Here is an 18,845-nt window from a genome sequence, read left to right as displayed (position 1 = left end):
AGCCAGGAAAACCGAGCACAGCCCACCTGGGGAGGGTGACAGGGGAGAATTGCTCAGACACAGGCAGCTCTGTACTTGCAGGGGAGCACAGCTCAGCACTCCAAGGGCTTTGGAGCAAGAGCAGCACTCGCCTGCTGTGGGCATTTTAGTGCTGAGCTGGAATAAAACCTCCTGGCTTTTTGGAGTTCAGGGTAAATACAGCCTCTGTTTCTGGCTGGTTCTTTATGGACACTCAGACTGCAATTTCCTTCGAGTCAGGCTACAAGTTGCCCTCCTAACAATCATTGAAGAGTTTTTAGGCAATAAAACTGATGGAATTTTTTTTGCAGGGGTGGCTGGTAAGAGGAATCAGTGCATAAGAGAATAATTTTACACTCAGGAAAGAGGTGCAGCCACACGGAGCAGGACAACAGCAGAAAAATGAGTTGTTCTACCCATTTCTAAATCCTCTTCATCAGATTCCACCCAAAGCATCTTATCCAATTGCATCCCTAAATCTGAGACCTGAGGGAAGAACACAAAGATACAAAAGAGCTTTTGCTCTACCTGGATAAGGGAAATCACTTCCAGCAGCATCTCAGCACAAACTCCAGCAGCCAGAGGGATTCTGCAAAGCATCTCCCCAATTTCCTTGTCTCTTCCAGGTATTCCAGATGGTAAATATTGTCTTTCAGGGAATATTACACCTGACCCCTTGGAGTTTGGAAACCATGTTACAATTTAACCAAGGTAAACCAGCTCCACTGTTAATAACCTTTATTTAAAAGATAAAGAAATCATTATCGACACAGAGCAGCTTGTTGAGACAAATAGAGACAGAAATGTTTTAATTAAAACCAGATTGAAAAAAGAATCAATAAATAACGGCATTCAAATGAGCAGAATTCTAATTAAACACTACAAACGATCAGATTAATTTATGAGACTGACACCACAAAACCCCTTTTGATTCAGCCTTGTATTGATTTCAGTGGGACACAGGATCAGCACAGCTTTCAAGTCTCACTGGTAAAAAAAAAAAAAAGGAGGAATCCTTAATATTTATATTACCTTCAGCAGGACAGCAATTTTAAAATGCCTTTATGTAGTACCATGAAATCCTTGCATTCATCTCAAGGCACTATTATCGCTTAAATAATTATATAATGTTTCTGCTTTTGCAAATAATTATGGGTATCACCATTATAACCAGCCCTGGATTTGGAAATACTTAATTGCTCTAGGGACCAATTAGCAGAGATTTCCAAACTAAATTTTATACACTTTTTTAATAACTACTTTTTAAAATAGGACCTTTTTAAAAGACCTCTGTCAGCCATCATTACGATATAACCAGGACAGTTTTATTGGTACCTCCACCTACACACAAAAATATAAACTAAAATAAGGAACTGAGATGTTCTGGGGAGAAGAAAAAAAAAAAAAAGTAAAAAAAAAAAAGTCCAAACTCCTCCTGCTTTGTTTGTTGGGCTTGATCTTGTTACCCAGAAGAGAGGTGATGGTGTCAGTAAATAGCAACACAAATGAGCTGCTTTTAAACCTCCCACATCTCCCTCCTGTGGGTGATTTATCCACTGAAAGTTCTGGGTGCGAAAGCAGAGGAGAAGAACAATGTGGCCTTTGCTTTTATGGATAAATTGTCTCTTTATTTGCCACTACAGGTTCTTGCCACTAAAATCTTTTTGGTTTTGGGTCAGCGAGGTGGGTACAGTACCACATGGGTTCCCATAATGGAATATATTTGCTTTAAGTGGTATTAGGAAATGTCATTGCTTTTCAAAATCAACAAGATAAATCAGAGCTCCTTCTACAACAGGCTTTGACTTCAATCTAAAAATCATGATCAAGAACTTTATTCATAATTCTCTTGTAAAACTAATTGTACTGAACCACCAAGAGGTAAACTAGCTAAAATGTAATATCTATATATATATAGAAGCAAGAGTACCCTTAATATCCTTGAAATCTGGACCTACTCCTCAGTGCTTTGTCTTCTCAGCCTGATTCAAAACTGGTCTACCCCAGAAACCCAACCTGGCAGCACAGCCAGCACTCAGACCCCAGAGGTGCCTGATGCCATGGATTCCACAGACTGTGCTCACCTGGCTGCTCAGGTGTGAGCAGCCCCTGCAATCCAGGAACAGAACCTGCTCCAACCCCTGACAGCCACAGCAAGGTGGCCAGAAGCCACGGGGACCTGCCCCAGAGCCCACCGTGTTCTTTGAACATTTATTTGATCTGTTCTAGAAGATCCCTTAAAAACTCCCCCTGGCCTAATGTCTCCTGAGTTCCTGCACTTTCCCTGCTTTTTTTCCACTGAGCCAAGAACACAAAGGAGACCTTAATACTGAAAGAGGCTTGTGAGGAAGATGGGGAGTTTTTATCAGGACTTGCAGGGACAGGATGAGGCACAACAGCTTCGAACTGACAGAGGGTGGGTGTAGATCGGATATTAGGAAGAAATTCTTTATTGTGAGGCACTGGAACAGTTTCCCAGGGAAGCTGTGGATGTCCCATCCCTGGAACTGTTCAAGGACAATTCTTGGAGCACCCTGGTGTGGTGGGAGGTGTCCCTGCCCATGGCAGGGGGTGGAGCACGATGATCTTTAAGGTTTCTTCCAACCCAAACTGTTCCAGGATTCTACGACTCGGAGAAGAATTTCCTTTCAAACCTCTTCCATAAGCAAGGAGCTGGCACTTCCAATAAAGTTAAACTGATCAAGCTGATTCAAGAGCTACTTCTCCCCAAGTTTAAAAGCCCATCTCTGAATTCTGATTGAGAGCAGGAAAAAAACAGAGGTTCGTGGCTGGGAACAAGGAAAAAAAAAAAGTATCTTGAAGCCACTTTCCCATTTCCTTCTTACTGAAATTAACTTTGCCCAGCTCCTGAGTTCCTGTGCCTGAGGACACACACAGGGATGGTGTGTCCTGACTCTTGGCAGCAGTTGTGTGGTGAAGGGATTCCCTGCAGAGTTGCCAGTTTCTATCCATGCAGATATGCTTCCAGCCAGTGCTCCCCAGAATCCTTCAGGGAACTGCAGGAGCAGAAGGGGAAAAAAATCACTTAGGAGGAGACAGAGTTCAACAAGTGGGAGGTCAACTGTAGTTAAAGAAATAAAAGGGAAAAAATGGATTTTAAATTGCATGGACACCTCATAGCAAAGTGTGGCTGCTGGCAATGAGCTGAGAGGATTTAAGGAAGAGAAAAAAAAAAGCTTTTAAAAAGCTTTTAAGGCTTTGAAACTTTAAAACTTTAGAAAAGTGTTAATAAACTCTAGGTTTGATCTCTCTGTGGGCATTGATTTGAAATGGCTGCCTGGCTGTCTCTTACCTGCCATCACAGAACAAAATCATCTTGTTAATTGACACTTACTGTAAAATATCTACAAAGGCTGTCAGCAAAGTCTTGCTTTTGTACTCAATGCCGTGTTTGTCACAGAGGCTTTTCACCAGGGGAGCCACTTTCCAGTAGTTGTGCCGTGGCATTGTGGGGAACAGGCTGCAGAATGGGATGAGGGAGAGTTATTTATGGCAAGACTTGGCTTTCTCCCTGTCCAAAATATCCCCCTGCCCCAGATGATTCCCATTTTTCCCCCCAGGATGATACTCACTGGTGCTCGATCTGGAAGTTCAGGTGCCCAGTGAACCAGTCATTGAACACAGACTGCTCCACGTTGCAGGTTGCGTGGAGCTGGGAGGGAAAAAACCCAAAACCCCAAATGATTTAGATTTTATTTTCCTGCAAGTCCAACAATTGAACCCCCAGCAGTCACTGCCCACCCTTACCCAGCATAAAAATCAAGGCAAAGTCAGGGATTACAGCCATCACTGCCCTGAGGAATTCAGCACAGGCTAGACTAGCCAGGCTGAGTTTTTATCCTTGATAAAAGAGGAAACTGCTGCAAGCCCACTATATGGGATTATACTGCTGGAGGCAGGATAGATGCAAGCAAAGCTCTATTTACATGTTCATTTTTATCAGGCAGTTTTGTCAGATTTATCTGATCTGTAGTAAACCTGCAGCCTGTAGGGGAAAAATAAAGGTATCCCACTTTGCTTCCCTTTAGTTGGCCTAAAAAGGAGATTGGCTGTTATGCCACCAGCATTTTTCTATGGTAGGGAAGGGAAAGGGTTGTGAAAAACATATCAAGGCCTTTCAGTGAGAAAACAGGATTTTTAAAATCTAGATTTCCTCTTTTCCAACTAAAATTTTAAATGGTTTCAATATGACAGAAATGTGTATTTATTGATTGAAGGCAAACTTCCTTAACAGTAAATCTAAGAGAATAACAACATTGTCTTTGTTCTATAATTAAGATCAGCAGACCCAGTATTCCAGAAGAAAGGAGTTTCTCACCTGAGTAGACACCCAGTCTTTGTTTTTGTCATAATCAATGTCCATTGGGATGTGATTCATCTGGGACACCCAAATAAACCAGGTACTCTCAAGGTACCTGGGCAGATAAACACAGAAACTCTTGCCATATCTCTAATCCCACCCAAATTTAACACTAAAACACTTGGTTAAGTCTCTTCTCAAGTAAAAAAGCACTTTTGGAGTTTAAGAACCACTCAAGTTGTAGCTGCAGATGTCCCTGAGCAGCCACCACCCCCCTGAAGTTAAACTGTTTCTTCTGGACTATTTAATTCTGAGAAAATCATAGTTTTAGTTTTCATTTCTTTTTTTGTAGCTCAGTATTGATTACAAATATTAATTATGGGGGCTCTGGGTGTGCTCTGAGTTACCTGGACAGCCAGTAGTATATCATGAAGTTTTTAAATCCCATTAAAGGAATGTACATGAGGCAGACTCGGATGTTGAAAGACACAACCAATATCAGGTCCTGTAAAAAAAAAAAAACCAAACAAAAAACCCCAAACAAATCAAGACGAAAATCAGCCTTTGTTGATGAAATGCCTCCACTCCACCCTCTCCCTTTTACTTCAACTGTAGCTTAAAAAATGTTCTGGTATGCAAATTTCTAATTTATCAGGAGTAAACTCATTCTGCATCAAGGTGGGTGTGTCCCTAAAATATTCCCACTTAACCATCAATAACTGCAGACAACAGGCCTGCCATCACACTCTGGGTCTGGGAATTTCCTGGTAACTTTTAATTATCTGCTAAAAGGTTAAAAGGCCTCTTCTAAGCAATTTTCTCTTGCTGCAGCAAGCCTAGAATCAGCCTTTTCTGTCCTTTTTCTCTTTTCCCCCCCAAGCACCTGGCCAATAGGAGGTGAAGGTGAACACAGTGACATTTTTGGAGTTTTCCAGATAGGGAAGCAGTTCTTACCAACCACTTTTTCCTCTTGATTGCAAAGTAGAATATTGAGAGCTGGAAGAAGGGTACGAGGGCGAGCGGGGCCAGCACTGAAGGACAGAAGGAAAGAAAGAGACATTTGTCATTTCACTGCATCATAAAAATGATTCTTCTTTCCACTGGAAGAAAAATTCCTGTCTGCCGCTCATATTAACCTCCATGCACCCACACAATCTCTTCCTCTTTTCTTCTCATCACTTCTTCATTTTTTCCCATCCCTTTCTTCCCTCTCTTTGATAAACCCCCATCTACATCTCATAACCCAAAAAGAGATTAAGGAGCAATTCCTCCTCACTGGGACTTTCTTTAATGTGAAGGAAGCTTCCTGGAGCTCTCACTTCAATGGGAATATCTTTAAAAACCCTTATTTTGTGGGGGAGGAGATGCACTCATGGTTTTCAGGGATACTCACAACTGAAATACTTGTGTTGGTAATTGTAAGGCATGAACTTCTTCTTCTGCTTTCCAAGCTGAAAAATGAAAGGATATTGAAATAATTAGAAAGGGCACAATTAAGTTTATTACTTCACCTTGTAATTTTTCACCAATTGCACAAAAAGTTTCTTAACATCACCCCAAACTTTTGTGAATGTAGTTCTTCGAAAGACAAAATAATAAGGAGCTAAAGCAAACTACTTCAGAGCTCCAGTCTGCACTGGATCAACACTGAAGCAGCAAATAAACTGGATAAACAAAACCCCTGAAATCCACTTTGCCCATCCACAGTGTGCCTAACTCTGATCCTGCTAAAAAGCAGGAAGACGTGAAAACTGATTTCCATGAGAACTGATTTCCTACATTTTCACTCCATCAGACCCACTGGAGCACAGCCAGCCTGCTCTGGATGCTCATGCTCCTACATGAGAGGTCTTTCCCAAAATCCCTGACAAAATCCTTCTCAACTGGAGCCAATGGTTTTCTATCAATAAGCATTTTGTATCTCCCATTGCAGGAATCTTTCTGGGACAGCAGAGCTGGAATTTTCCATGTGCCTTGGAGAGTTTCTTGAACAGGTTAAAGACAGAGAGGGATTATTTTAAGAGGCTGGTGTATCTCACAACAAGGCCATTTCATCACTCTGAGAATTAAAGGAATTACAAGGAAAAGAACAAGCAAACGAGCCCTTGCTTATCCTGATGCTATCAGAAACCACGATGGAAGCAGGCAGGATCTATTCATAGTTTCTCTTTTTATGAACGCCATAAGACTCAGGATTAGGAAATCATTCGCTGTGTTGGTGTTTGGTGTGTGGCAGCTCCTGAAGGATTTGGGAGCTGAACAGCTCCAGGAGCCAGGAGGATCCAGAGGGAACATCTGACTCACTGATACTCTCTAATGCAAGTGGGCTGACTCATCCCTGGAGCTGCCTTCAAGGTGCTTGCCCTTACTTAAGCACTGATTTTAAGCCTTTGCTTCTCAGCATTACAACAACACAAGACTCTTAGACCTTGGAACACTTTGGGAATCATCATAAAATCCTAGAAAAGTCCGGGTTGGAAGGGACCTTAAAAACCACTCGGTTTGAAAGCCCAGTCTGGGTGGCTATTATTTCATATTAATACATATCACACTCTAGCTTTCTGTCATGAGGGCTGTAATTGTGCAGACCTCCACGGAGAGGGTTTTTCCCAGGCTGAAGAGCAGAGGGTGCATGTTGAGGTCAGGGTCCTTGCGGAAGCAGTTGGGCTTGGCGTGGTGCTGGTTGTGCAGGTGGTTCCACCAGCTGGCAGGCATCCCCTGCGTGGGGAAAAGGGCAGCACCAGGCATTCAAACCACAGCAATATCAAGGATCACATCTCTATTTACTGCAATTCCCTCACAGGCGACATTGCCTGGATTTAGGGGCAGTCCCATGCATTGCTTAGTCCCCGTTAGCCCAGAGAACATTCCCACCTTCAGCAGGCTTATCACCACCATCTGCAGGACATGATTCCACCTGGGCTTCCTGAAGACAGAGCAGTGCCCCAGATCGTGCTGGAACCAGCCCATCTGGATCTGGGAGACAAAAGGATCACTGAGGAAAGAGAACTGCTTTACTGCAATAATTTGCCTTGTGAGTCTCTGTAACTTCACAGTGTGAGTTTCATCCTCCTTCTGATGTGTGGAGGAGACACTCACAGGGCTGGGAGCTTCCATCCAGGCCACTGTCCACTAGAGCTGCTCAATTCCAGATATTAGTTTCATAAAGCAGCAAAGCATCACTGCAATTAACTTCACTGTCACGGCACAGAATTCTGTTGCTGCCATCACAAATAATTAATTTCCAAGTGACCAGTTAGGAAGTGGAATGGTTTCCAACTCTGTGGCTTCGCTGCATTCCGTATTTCCATGGAAATACAAGACTGCTCTTCGAGGGATATCTGCCTTAGCAGGTATTATGCAAATGAAATAGATTAATTAAATAAATTAGCTCATTTGCACCTGCTCCAGGGGGAACTGAGCAAATTTAATCATTCAGCGCTAATAAGAAAATCCTGTTTTCCTTCTTCTGCCACACCCCTCAATTTCTCCCATCTAAGCGCCAGAAATCCCTATTCCCTCCTTCCCTACACCCACCCTGAAAAGGATCCTTTGCTTATATGGCTGAATTTACTAATCCAGCAGAAAACTATTCAGGGCTAGTGGGGACTCATAAAGGACCCAAAAAATACCAGAGCCATCTGACAGAAGAAACAGAGAGCCAAAAGTGCAGGTGAGAATGAAATATTCCTTCTTTTTGCTGGGTTAAGTGATTAGATCAGCTCAACCCATCTTGTGAAAGACCCAGTTCCACAAGAACCCCACCACGGCGAGGCAGCAGCCCGTCAGCAAAACGAGATCTGCTGCAGGCAACAGAAAATTGTGACGTAGAAGATGCTTGTCATCTTCAGGCAGATAATGGGATGTAAGGAGAGGCCGTGCCTGGGATGGGAGCATTCCATTGATCCTCTCCAGCTGGAAGACGCCAAAGGCGTCTGCAGCACTGAGCACCTGTCAGCACTTTACCTGGGCAGTGGTGAAGAACACCATGCCAGCCAGGAAAGGCACCAGGGAGATGCCAAAGTACCAGACCACGAGCCAGGATGCAGCATCCAGCACCAGGAGGTGGAGGAAAATCAGGAAGAAGAAGAAGTAATTGGGTCTCAGGAGCCCCATCTTCTCAATGGTGCAGCGCAGCTCACGAAAATCCTCCAAGAGGGATTTCTGTGGGTAAAGTGAACATTAATGCACTATTTACTTTGAAAATGTCACAGGAGCCCCAAAACAGCCACACAAGTTGGAGGAGATGTTCTGTTTGTCTGTGCCAAAACAAGCACGAAGTCAGCAGACTTTGCTTTGATTCTGAGACATCCCAGTGAGGAGAACTGAGCAGGATTTGGGGCACTGGAGCTCATTCCTTGCTCCCAGGGGTGGATTTAGTGATGCTGGGACAGTCATGTTTCCATTCCTGTCCATCACCACCTCCTGCCCATCCACAGCATCAGGTGTGCTCCCTCAAAGGACATTCCTGCTACCTCTCCTGTTTTCCTCCCATGCTGAACTCAGGGCCATTCCCACCACTGGAATCTAGGGCACTCACCTTTTTATTAGACTCAAAGCTGGGTTGATCTGGTGCCAGCTCCCCAATCAGCAGAGATTTCAGGTACTTCTTCACCAGGGACTTGTCGTTGTGAAAAGCCACAAAGGCATCCTGAGGAACACAAAGGGAGGCAGTGAGAGAGGACACATGACCAAACACCAGAGCTGAGCCTCTCCTTCCCCAGGTCTGGATTGTAACACAAAATCCTGCTCCCCTTGTCCATTTTTGTCTCTCCTGTCACTCTTTCCCATGGACTGGAGCTTGGCCCAAGGAAGCTGGAGGAGTTTCAAGAGCCCAGATTTCATAAAAGCCCCTGGGCGAGGCTGGTAATAAACATGAAAGGGTTTGATGAAAAACCCTTTGCAGAGGGAAACCTGTTCTTTCATCTGCTTGTTTCAGCACAGTCCGTCCCTAGAAGGCTCCAGCCAGCAGCCCTGCCCTATGGATGGGACCCAGGAGCAGGGAATGAGGTGTGTCCTTGCCATGCTTGGAATGAGGCTTTGAAATCCTGTCTGTGTAACACCAAGGCCATACAGAATAGATGCTGAAGCCTCATATTCAGCACCACAAACTGGGTGTGTCTTACAGTTCCCTCCAAATTTCCAGACCAGTTGATGTTTTGGGGAAGTGGGAACACTAATGACACAAAAGTGCCTGTCCAAGAACCATTTCAAATCCCAGTTTCAAATCAAATATAAACAATGGAATAAAGGATGAGATTCCAGATAAATTAAAATTCTTCTTTAGCTCATGTCCTCAGTGGATTTTCCAGAAGAAAGGTAAAGAAGCTGGCCATACCCTTCTTTCTTCCAGAAAGAGTGGACAGAACAAAATCCTCATTTTGAACAGTCTGGTTTTGCTGATTTGGCTCTGAAAATCAGTAGGGATGAACACAACCCAAATTCTGCACAGAATTCTGCATAGGTCTGGTGAGGATCAAATCCCTGGAAGAGGACAGAGGAGTTCCTTGGAGCCTCTTGGCTGGAGACAGTCTCTCTCTGAGTACCTTAGTCTAGAAGTCGTCAGAACAGGGTGACTTTTTGGACATTTGAGCTTTTCTACAGACATCCAGCGACCCTTTGTCACAGTGGCAAATGAAACAACTCTGTCCTGACCCAGAGGACTGGGGAAATTTTCCATTGTGATTTTGTGCCCCTGATCCTCCAGGTCTTTATACATTTTTATATCCCTCCATCTTGCCAGGAATTCTGATTATATCCATAAGTATCTATGCTGCAGTTTGGAAACAGGAACATGAATCCTTTCAAGCAGAAACTCCTATCCATGAGATTAGTATCACAGATTTTTATCACTGAAAGCCTCTTAGTTCTGCCTGTTCTTTCTCCTCCCTGGTTTTAGGCTCTGATTAACATTTTATTAACTTTAAGATTTACTTGAGAGATTAAATTTAAGAACTATCACCTACAACGCACATAACTCACAACATTTGACATCAGTTAAATGTTTTGCAATGCTCTTGCCTTGTATTTTCAAAATAATCCCCACAGAGGAAGAAAACTCTCACTATGTATACACTATTATGAGCTCTAGAGTAGTAAAGAGCTGTTGGGGAAAAAAAATCCTGGATCCTGGTTTTAGGTAAAGTCCTGCAGCAGTAATTTTTTGAGACACCTTCCAGTCCTGCTTTTCTATGTGGATTTCTTAGAATATATGAACAAGCAGCACTTTAAAAGCAAAAAGAATTATTAGGATTAGCAAGGGCAAGACAGAAAAGGATGCAACACAAATCCACACTGAACCCATGATTTTGGCTACTGGCTGTGGTCCTGTCTTCAAAGGGATATAGTACACCCAGAAGTTTGAAAATACTTTTAAGACCAAGTAAAATCAGATTGTAATTGTTGCAACAATAAGAGCAAGTAAGATCAAAGGTCATTTTTTAAACACATTCCCTGTGGTTAAAGCCCCTGGGTGTCTATAAATACAGCGATGTAAATTGCACGTCCTTGCAGGAGCTGGGAGGACATAGCTTGGGGACAAATCATTCCATGCATTCTGCATTCCTTGACTCCTTCTGTAAAAGTCCAGTGGCAGAAAGTGCAGGAGCTGGCACAAGCTCTGATGGTCAGTGAACCTGGGAGAAACCAAACAAGACTCAAACCTCTCCTCTTAATTCCTCTGACACCACCAGGCTTTTTCCTGCCCTGGCTTCAAGCAGGGTGCAAGGGATGAAATGTGAAAAGTAACTGATTTGATCCATTTTGGGCCAGGAGTTAGGAAGTGCTATCCCATTCCACACGCTGAAACATGAGGAATTAAGGCAGGGTAAGCAACTTTCTTCAAGTCGTGACAAGAATGAAATCTCCCACATTGCCAAGTCTGTGCCCGTGTTTCAGATTCCTGCCCTATTCGGAAATTCAGCGTCTCCTTTCAGCATAGTCTGGGAGATCAGCTTAGAATTCATTATTTCTGCCAACAAACACCGAATTATTTTAGATAAATCCTCCAGATCAAAGATTTCCGCAGGAATCCCTGGAAGATTTGCGTTCAGATCTATCTGTAGGACTTTTCCTCACGTCCTGCAGCCCAAGCTCATCAAGCACGGTGACGACAGGATTCCCCACCACATCCTCCTTCCCTGCCTCTGGAACCACCTTCCTCCAGCGCCTTCCCAGCTCTTACCGTGGCATCCTGCCCGGCATAGTGGCTGATGACCCGGCTGCCCCCGGGATGTGTCCTGGAAAACCGGCTGACATCGTAAACCTTCCTGTCCAGCACCAGCCACTGCTGCCCGCCCTGCCCGCGCCCGTCGCGGATCCCGATCTCTTCCCAGGTGAAAAGCTGCGGGAAGGCTGGAACGGACGCCGTGCCCTTGTCACCGGGGCTGGTCTGGGGAGCCATCCGTGCTGGGATGCAGGCTGAGGGTGGCCCATGCTGGCCAGCCCGTTATACAGCCCCGCTCCAAGCCACTCCCAAGGGCTGGTTGGCTCTCCTCGCCCAAACACACCTTTCCCAAGCTCCCTCCTCTTCCACACGCAGCCAGGAGGAAAAGCTCTGCTCCTTCTTGTCCCGTCTGAGCTGCCTTTGCGAGGTCTGACTGCTCCACTGAGCACGAACAGGAATAAAGAGAGAAATTTGGGAAGACCGCCTGTTACCTCCAAATGGCCTCGACACCACCCAGAACCTTCAGGTTGTCCGTGGTCTTTGGAATTTTCTGGAATGCTAAATTAACTTGCCTTTCTTAACGAAATAATTGATTGAAATACCACCAGATCCGAGTAAAGAAAGAACACAGTAAGAAAGCGTTCTTTATTTCCAGTTAATTTGGCTTCTATATTGATAACACTTTGCATGCAGCTGGTTTCAGAGTTTCCTGTATGTTCTTGAGCCATGCAACCACCTAATTGTTCAAATAATTCATTCATGAGTCTATAACATTGAAATATTTAGTACTAATAATAGTGATAAAATAACAATAATGATAATAATAGCAATAACTGTTAACATCAAGTTTGGCTGTAGATTCAGAAACCTATGCTTAAAGGCAATGTTGACATAATTAACTTTACTAGTCCTGCAGAAACCAAATCTAAGCATCTCTGATATTGTGAAGGTCTGCTCTGCAATAAAGAGGTAAAGAGTTCTCAGCTGTAATAAAATGCAGTGACAAAGCAAGGCCAAGTTTCCTACGAACTCACATCAATTTTGCAGAAAAATTTAAGCAATATAAATTAAATATTGCCCTACTTGAGATCTAGCAGTGTCTTAATCTCGGTTGGATTTTTTTAAATCTGAAATTCTAAGCCTTGGGTGCTTTTGAGGAAGGTACAAGCAGCAGGCAGATGTGGTACAGTCTGGGGTGCTATTTCCATCATACCCCTCTGTAATGCAATACTGAGTTAAATCCTGAGTTTTCCCCCTTGCCCCAAACTTTCTATTTATGTTTCTGAATTTCTTAGCTCTACAGCCCCAGATGTGGCCTGCAGTGATGCCCAGTCCCTGCCTGAAGCAGGTCTCAGCTATCTCATGTGACAAAGAGTTTCCCAGACAATTCACACACTGGGATTCCAAGAACACTGGTTGTTGTGTGAGCTCCCAGTTCTGAGAAGGACTGAAAACACTCAGCTGAAGCTGCAGGCTTCAGGCAGGACAGAAAGATAAAGAAAGATAAAGGCAGATAAAAAAGCCAAACTACTTTCTTGACCAAGGCACCCCAGCAGAGTGAGGCGTTTTCCCCAAGAACAGAGTGGGCAGTTTTCTGGCTGACACAGAACTCCAAATTATGCAATTCTAATTCTCCAAATCATGTAGCATCTTGCAAATTAATCAGTCAAGCCCCAAATTGCCATTTAAAAGTGCCTGACATGTGGCAATTGGTGAACCACCCAAAGTAAAAGAGAAGTGTGACTGCTGGTATTCATCAGAAGACAGTGATAAAAAAAAAATGGGAGGAATAATTTCTACTCTGCTGTCACAGTATATTTTGTAACTCTTCATCTTGCTCTAAATAAAAGCTGAGAGTATCCACACTAACGATGTGTTCATGTTCTATGTATATGTGCAGAGTCTTACCTAAATCAATGTTCAGTACTTGAGGTGGTGGCAATAAAATATGCAACAGCTTGCACAATTTCCTGCAGATGTGGGGTTTTGTGCACATGTGAAAATATCAAGTTACTCCATAGCTGGCTGAAAGCACAAAAAACCCTTCCCATGGCCCTACATTCAGACTTGTACACGTAGTTGAAAATGAGGAGATAAAAATGTGGGGTTTGGTTTTGGTCTACGAGGAGATGCAGGATAAAGAGCCAGGAATGTATTGGAGTGAACAGTTATGGGATGTCTCTGTACCCACAGTCAGTAGTTGTGACTTTCACTGTTTACACTGTGGGTGCCAGCGCCCACCAAAGTGGTGGAATTAAGTTTGGGAACTCTAAGGTGACTGTCCTCTGTATTAACAGTGTGTATAAATATTTATTGTCTGAATTTCTTCAGCATCAGATCCCATCCAGAGAGGCCTGTAACACCCACTGATACTCAAATTAAAATCCCTTCCCAATGTGGAAGCAGAAGCTGTCTCTATTATCCAGGTGACCAAAGAGATCCATGGAAAAGCTCAGACAGTGAAAGGCACAGGGCTGCTCACCCAGAGAAACTATTGGGAAACCTGCTAAAGTGAATTTACACCACACTGGGTGTTCTGCAACCCCTGCCCACACAGCTGCCAAAATCCATGTCCTGTGTTCCTGGGAGCTGGAACACGTGCACTGAGCTGCTCCTGTGACTCAGAGCTCCTTGCACAGGCACTTGACAGAGTTTCCCAAATTTCCAGGCGGGCACTACGTGACTGCTCAGCTGGCAGCTGCTGCCTCAGCCCTTTCCTCCTCTGTCACTCAAATGTTTGCAGCTCTCAACCCACTGGAGATGAATGGTCCAGAAATAAATCTGGTACTGACATACCCCGGAGCATTTGGAAGTAGTTGATGATCTTAGAGGTTTTTCCAGCGTTAATGATCCTGCTGGTTTGTTTCTAAGAAAATCTTTTCCTGAGAGGATCATTAGGTTCTGAGTAATATTGTCTTACTTTTTTACAGGGTTTTCACCTCCCAAGTGGGGATCCTGGGCAAAACTGGGTGGAGAATCTCTGCTTTACAAAGTGTAGAGTTGTTAGGTAGAAGACAGAGAGTTGTGGGCTGAACAGGTCTCCAGAATTAGGTGTCAATAGTGGAGAAAGCTGGAAAAGTGTAACCTTGGATGAGGATCTACAAGTACACCTGCACTTCCCTCTGGAAGCAGAGCTGAGTCTCTCTGCCCTGTCCTGGTGCTCTGGAGCCCTGGAACAGCATCTTGGATCAAAGCAGAGATGATCTGAAATGCCTCTGCACCAGGAGGCAGGTACCACCTAATTTATATAACACAACTCCTAATTTGTATAATATTATTCCTAATTTATATAACATAACTCCTAATTTGTATAATATTATTCCTAATTTATATAACATAACTCTACTTTGAAGGGTTTGTCCTCATGGGACTCTGGAGTGGAGCTCACAGGATTCTGAGCCCTTTGGGGAGGATTCAGGAATGCTCTGCCCTACAGTGGAAATTACCTGCATCCATCCACAGTCAGCACACACACTCCTGTGCACAATCTGGTTTTCTTCCTGGATTTCATCTCCTTCAAGGCTCCCTTTCTGTGACTGTGATGTGCCTCTTACCAAGCACAGCCATGAAACAGAAATAATTAAAATTATTGTATCTCCAGCACAATCCATAATTCAGGAAAAGGCTGCTTTCAGAAAGGTCTTTGCAATCTTTTCAAGAGACAAAACCTTCTGCAGTTGGCAAAATTTTGTTTTGGAAAGCAAAAGAGAATCCAGTAATTTACTGCTTTTGATAAAAACATTAAAAGGCACCATGTCAGTCAGGAGGAGAAAAGGATCAGTATTTTTTTTGTATCTTTTGGGTCAATGAAACACCACCCTGCATCTCAGATGGAGCTACTTATCAGGAATACCATGTCCCATGACATGGAAAGAGAAACTTAAAGCAAAACCAAAGCTTTTTTTTTTAATAGACAGAGTCAAGTTTGCAATGGAGACCCTGCCTTGAGGGGTTTCATTTGCTGAGATACTTAAAATTTTTATTAATTTTGTTTCATTCCTTAGTCCAGATATCAATAGTAAATTAACACGGGGGTTTTTTTCTCTGTGAAAACAATCTTCACACCCTTTGCTAAAGAGGAAAAAAAAAAACCAACCTGTGAAAAGCCAGGCTTTCCCTCCCAGCTTTTGGTTGCATTGTATGAGTAAACAATAAAACAATAAAACAATAAAACTCCAAGACGTTAATTAGAATGAGGGCTACAATCAGGCTCTGTAATAAGCCCTGTGAACCTTCTCATCTAAATCTCCCCACAGAATAATAAATTGCATTAAAACACATATTACATAAATTTTTTTGCAATTCCTATGAAATAAACCCTTTGCACTCTTCAGCCTCATGAAAGTCAGAATCCCAGGGCTCTTCTGTGGCTTTAAGATCTAAATTAAGCTGATTTAAAGTTATAAATTCTGTAATTCTCCTCTCCCATATTCTCTCTATATTGTTACAAAGAATAGGACCCAACATGATCCAAGACAAAATTGTTGAATGTCTTTAACAAACCCATTTTGTTTTCTCACTTTTGCATATTTGGGGTTGGTTTTTTTTTCAGACCAGGCAGAATTTTTGTTCTATTTTCTGTGCCCAGTGCAGGGCACCCGCCTGAAATTTGGCATCCACAGAAGAAAAACAAGAGGTGCCTGTGCTCGAAGGTTTGTTTTAATACGTGGTTTGTGCAACCTTAATTAGGAACAAAGTGGCCTAAGCCAGGATTAAAACACCCACAGTGGTTCCATGGGTGCACACAGAGCACCTTCCTCCACCTCACCTTCCTCAGCCACATATTTTGGGGAATATTCTTAGGGCAAGGTAAACATTTTGCCTCAGAGATGTCCCTCACCCTTAAATTCGACATCCTACCCTGCCCCCAAGGGCACCACTCATAATTTTCATATTTTGCTGCTTCTTCTGCAAAATTTCATTTTTCTTTGATGCTTTAGCAATTGCTAAAGCTGCTACAAATAGCAACTCCTACTTGTAATTCCATTACTTTTTCACTGTTCTTTCTATTCCCAATCTGCCTCACAGGTTATCCCTCATCCCTCAAAAACATTCTCCTGAGTTTGTTTCTCCCCTCTTTGTTAGGGATCTAAATCCCCTAATTTTATACTTCTTTATTTTGGGGTATTTGCTGAAGACAGAAATACCTGTGGCTTTCTACTCTCACATGTTTCTGATCTTCCCCTCAGATGAAGGGAGAAGAGGGAACAAAACAAGGAAAATGTCAAAACCTGAGCTCATTGCAGCATTTCCATTCACCTTTTATTTTCCTTGGGCAACACCCAGCATTTCTTACCTCACCTTGTTTCTTTTTCCTAACGACTGGGAGATGATCCTGGAAAGGAATTCAGGCTCACTTGTTAGAACATTGGCATCCCTTCTTGCCAGAAGTTATCATTCTATCTTGGTCTGCAGCTAAACGATGGAGTAGTGCTCATCTGAAAAGGTCTATTATGCAGAAGGTGACATAATTGGGATAATACTGCCCACAGGCCTGCCCTGATCCCTTCCTGACTCAAAGCAAACATTATACAAGGAATTATCACCTATAAAATTGAGTTATTCTTGAATATTCATATTACCCCTAGAAGACAATCTAGCACTGCTCCTGCTAATTGGGCTAATTAACCTTGGTACTAAAAATTTGCACTTACACTGTATCTTGAACTGGTTTTGATTCACACTTCAGCTGCTGAATATTTCTTTATTACTGACAGAATGAAGTATTCTCTGCTCCAAAACTTCTCATTTTATGATCAAGTCACTGCTCAGGGATGGCTGACAATTTTATTCTCTCACACAAAAAAATCACCAAACTGCCAAGAGCCTAAATGATGAGCTGCAAAGATTGAAAAGCCAGGCTGGTTCTCGTGAGGAAAGCCAAGGGAGATTATTATGGATCAGTCAGACCTTTGGAAATTTTGCCTAAGGGGCACCATCATAACCAGCATTTCATAGAAGCTGTCATGGGTGTATCAATTCTTGCTGCTGTCTCAAAACTATTCTTGGTGCAAATTCCTCCCCACTTTCTCAACATTTAATACCAGTCCTGCAGGAGATACAAATCCCAAAGAAACTTCTTCCAGTGTAATCCTCTTCCTTTCCCACCCATGAGCAGTGTTGCATTGCTGCATTTGTCCTCTACCCCTGACCTGTTCGAAATCTCTTTATATTCCTTATAAAAGAACCTTGGGAAGCAGCAAATCCTCCCATTTAGGAGAGACTCAGCTGCATTCATCATCCATCCTGTGGGGATCTACAATCAGCTTGATTTCCCCTACTTTTCTAAAGGTGGGGAGAATTCCATAAAGAGCACCATTCCCCTCTTCAGGAATTTGGGATAATGGATGCAAACACATCCACGAGTTGCTAAGGACTGCAAATCTGCACCATTAACAAATGAGTGGGTGTTGGGAAAACCACAGCGTTTTCCTCTTTCAGCTGCCCCATCACCCTTAACTGTATGAGCATCGCCCTGACATTTTTATCATTCCAGTTGCTCCATTGCTGAAGATGTTCTTCCCTGATTTGGAAAAAGTGATTTATTCCAGGCTGGAGCCACCTCTTTGTCCAATGATATTCCACTTAACTGGATAATCTTCAAAGCCTTTGAACCTCTGACATCTTCAGGAACAACATGCTCTTCCCCCTGCCATGGGCAGGGACACCTTCCACTATCCCAGGTTGCTCCAAGCCCAGTCCAACCCAGCCTTGGACACTTCCAGGGATCCAGGGATAGCCACAGCTTCTCTGGGAACCTGTGCCAGAGCCTCAGCACCCTCACAGGAAGAATTTCTTCCTAATATCCCATCTAACTCTCCCTTCTTTCAGTTTGAAGCCATTCCCCCTTGTCCTGTCACTCCATGCCCTTGCCAAGCCTCTCTCAGGATCTGATCCTTCCCTTCTGATCCTCTGGGATGTTCTCCCCTTCTGGTGTCCGACTGCCACCCTGTGGTTATTCCACAAGGTTTAGGTTCCATTTCTAAGGCTAAAGGCTTTCCACTAGATGGCAAAGTTGGGGCTGGTGTTCTTCCAAGGTCGTGTATTTCAGTGTATTTCTTGAACCTGGAAAACTCTCTGGAGAACTCTCCTCAAGCCTGGAAAACTTCCAGGAAGCTCAGCGCATTCATATCTGGTTATGCTGAGTCAGGTCCCTTTTCAGTCTTACCCCTCAGGACTCTCAATCTGCTCATCTGTGTTATTTTTCCTGGTTCTCCAGGCAGTTGGTTTATTGTATTGCAGATGTTTCCTCTTTATTGTGGCAGAGAAAACACAGGAGAAGCACATTCTGGAGAAAGAGGTTTATGACAGTTCTCTCTCTGTAGCTGTGGACAGGCATTT

At 43.4% G+C, this 18,845-nt stretch overlaps 1 protein-coding gene across 2 annotated transcripts; it reads right to left on the bottom strand.

The window, feature by feature from the left end:
- Window positions 1-797: 797 nt before the first annotated feature.
- On the bottom strand, window positions 798-18,766 carry LOC106854716 (acyl-CoA (8-3)-desaturase-like). 2 transcript variants are annotated; one of them, XM_014878776.2, is made up of 12 exons: window positions 11,523-18,766; window positions 8,880-8,990; window positions 8,306-8,503; window positions 7,214-7,315; window positions 6,929-7,057; window positions 5,733-5,790; window positions 5,294-5,370; window positions 4,747-4,844; window positions 4,358-4,454; window positions 3,612-3,691; window positions 3,374-3,499; window positions 798-3,035 (listed from the first exon to the last, which is right to left on the bottom strand). In XM_014878776.2, the coding sequence occupies exons 1-12, from the start codon at window positions 11,739-11,741 to the stop codon at window positions 2,984-2,986; spliced, it is 1,347 nt and encodes a 448-aa protein (XP_014734262.2). In that variant the 5' UTR covers window positions 11,742-18,766; the 3' UTR covers window positions 798-2,983. The 2 variants fall into 2 exon arrangements, with proteins under 2 accessions (XP_014734262.2, XP_088031721.1); XM_088175595.1 differs by having other exon boundaries at window positions 14,951-18,766.
- Window positions 18,767-18,845: the final 79 nt, after the last annotated feature.

This window comes from Sturnus vulgaris, chromosome 18 (assembly GCF_052056855.1).
Source record: "Sturnus vulgaris isolate bStuVul1 chromosome 18, bStuVul1.hap1, whole genome shotgun sequence".
In the NCBI taxonomy this organism is placed as follows: domain Eukaryota; kingdom Metazoa; phylum Chordata; class Aves; order Passeriformes; family Sturnidae; genus Sturnus; species Sturnus vulgaris.
This window is presented reverse-complemented; position numbering and strand designations above follow the sequence as displayed.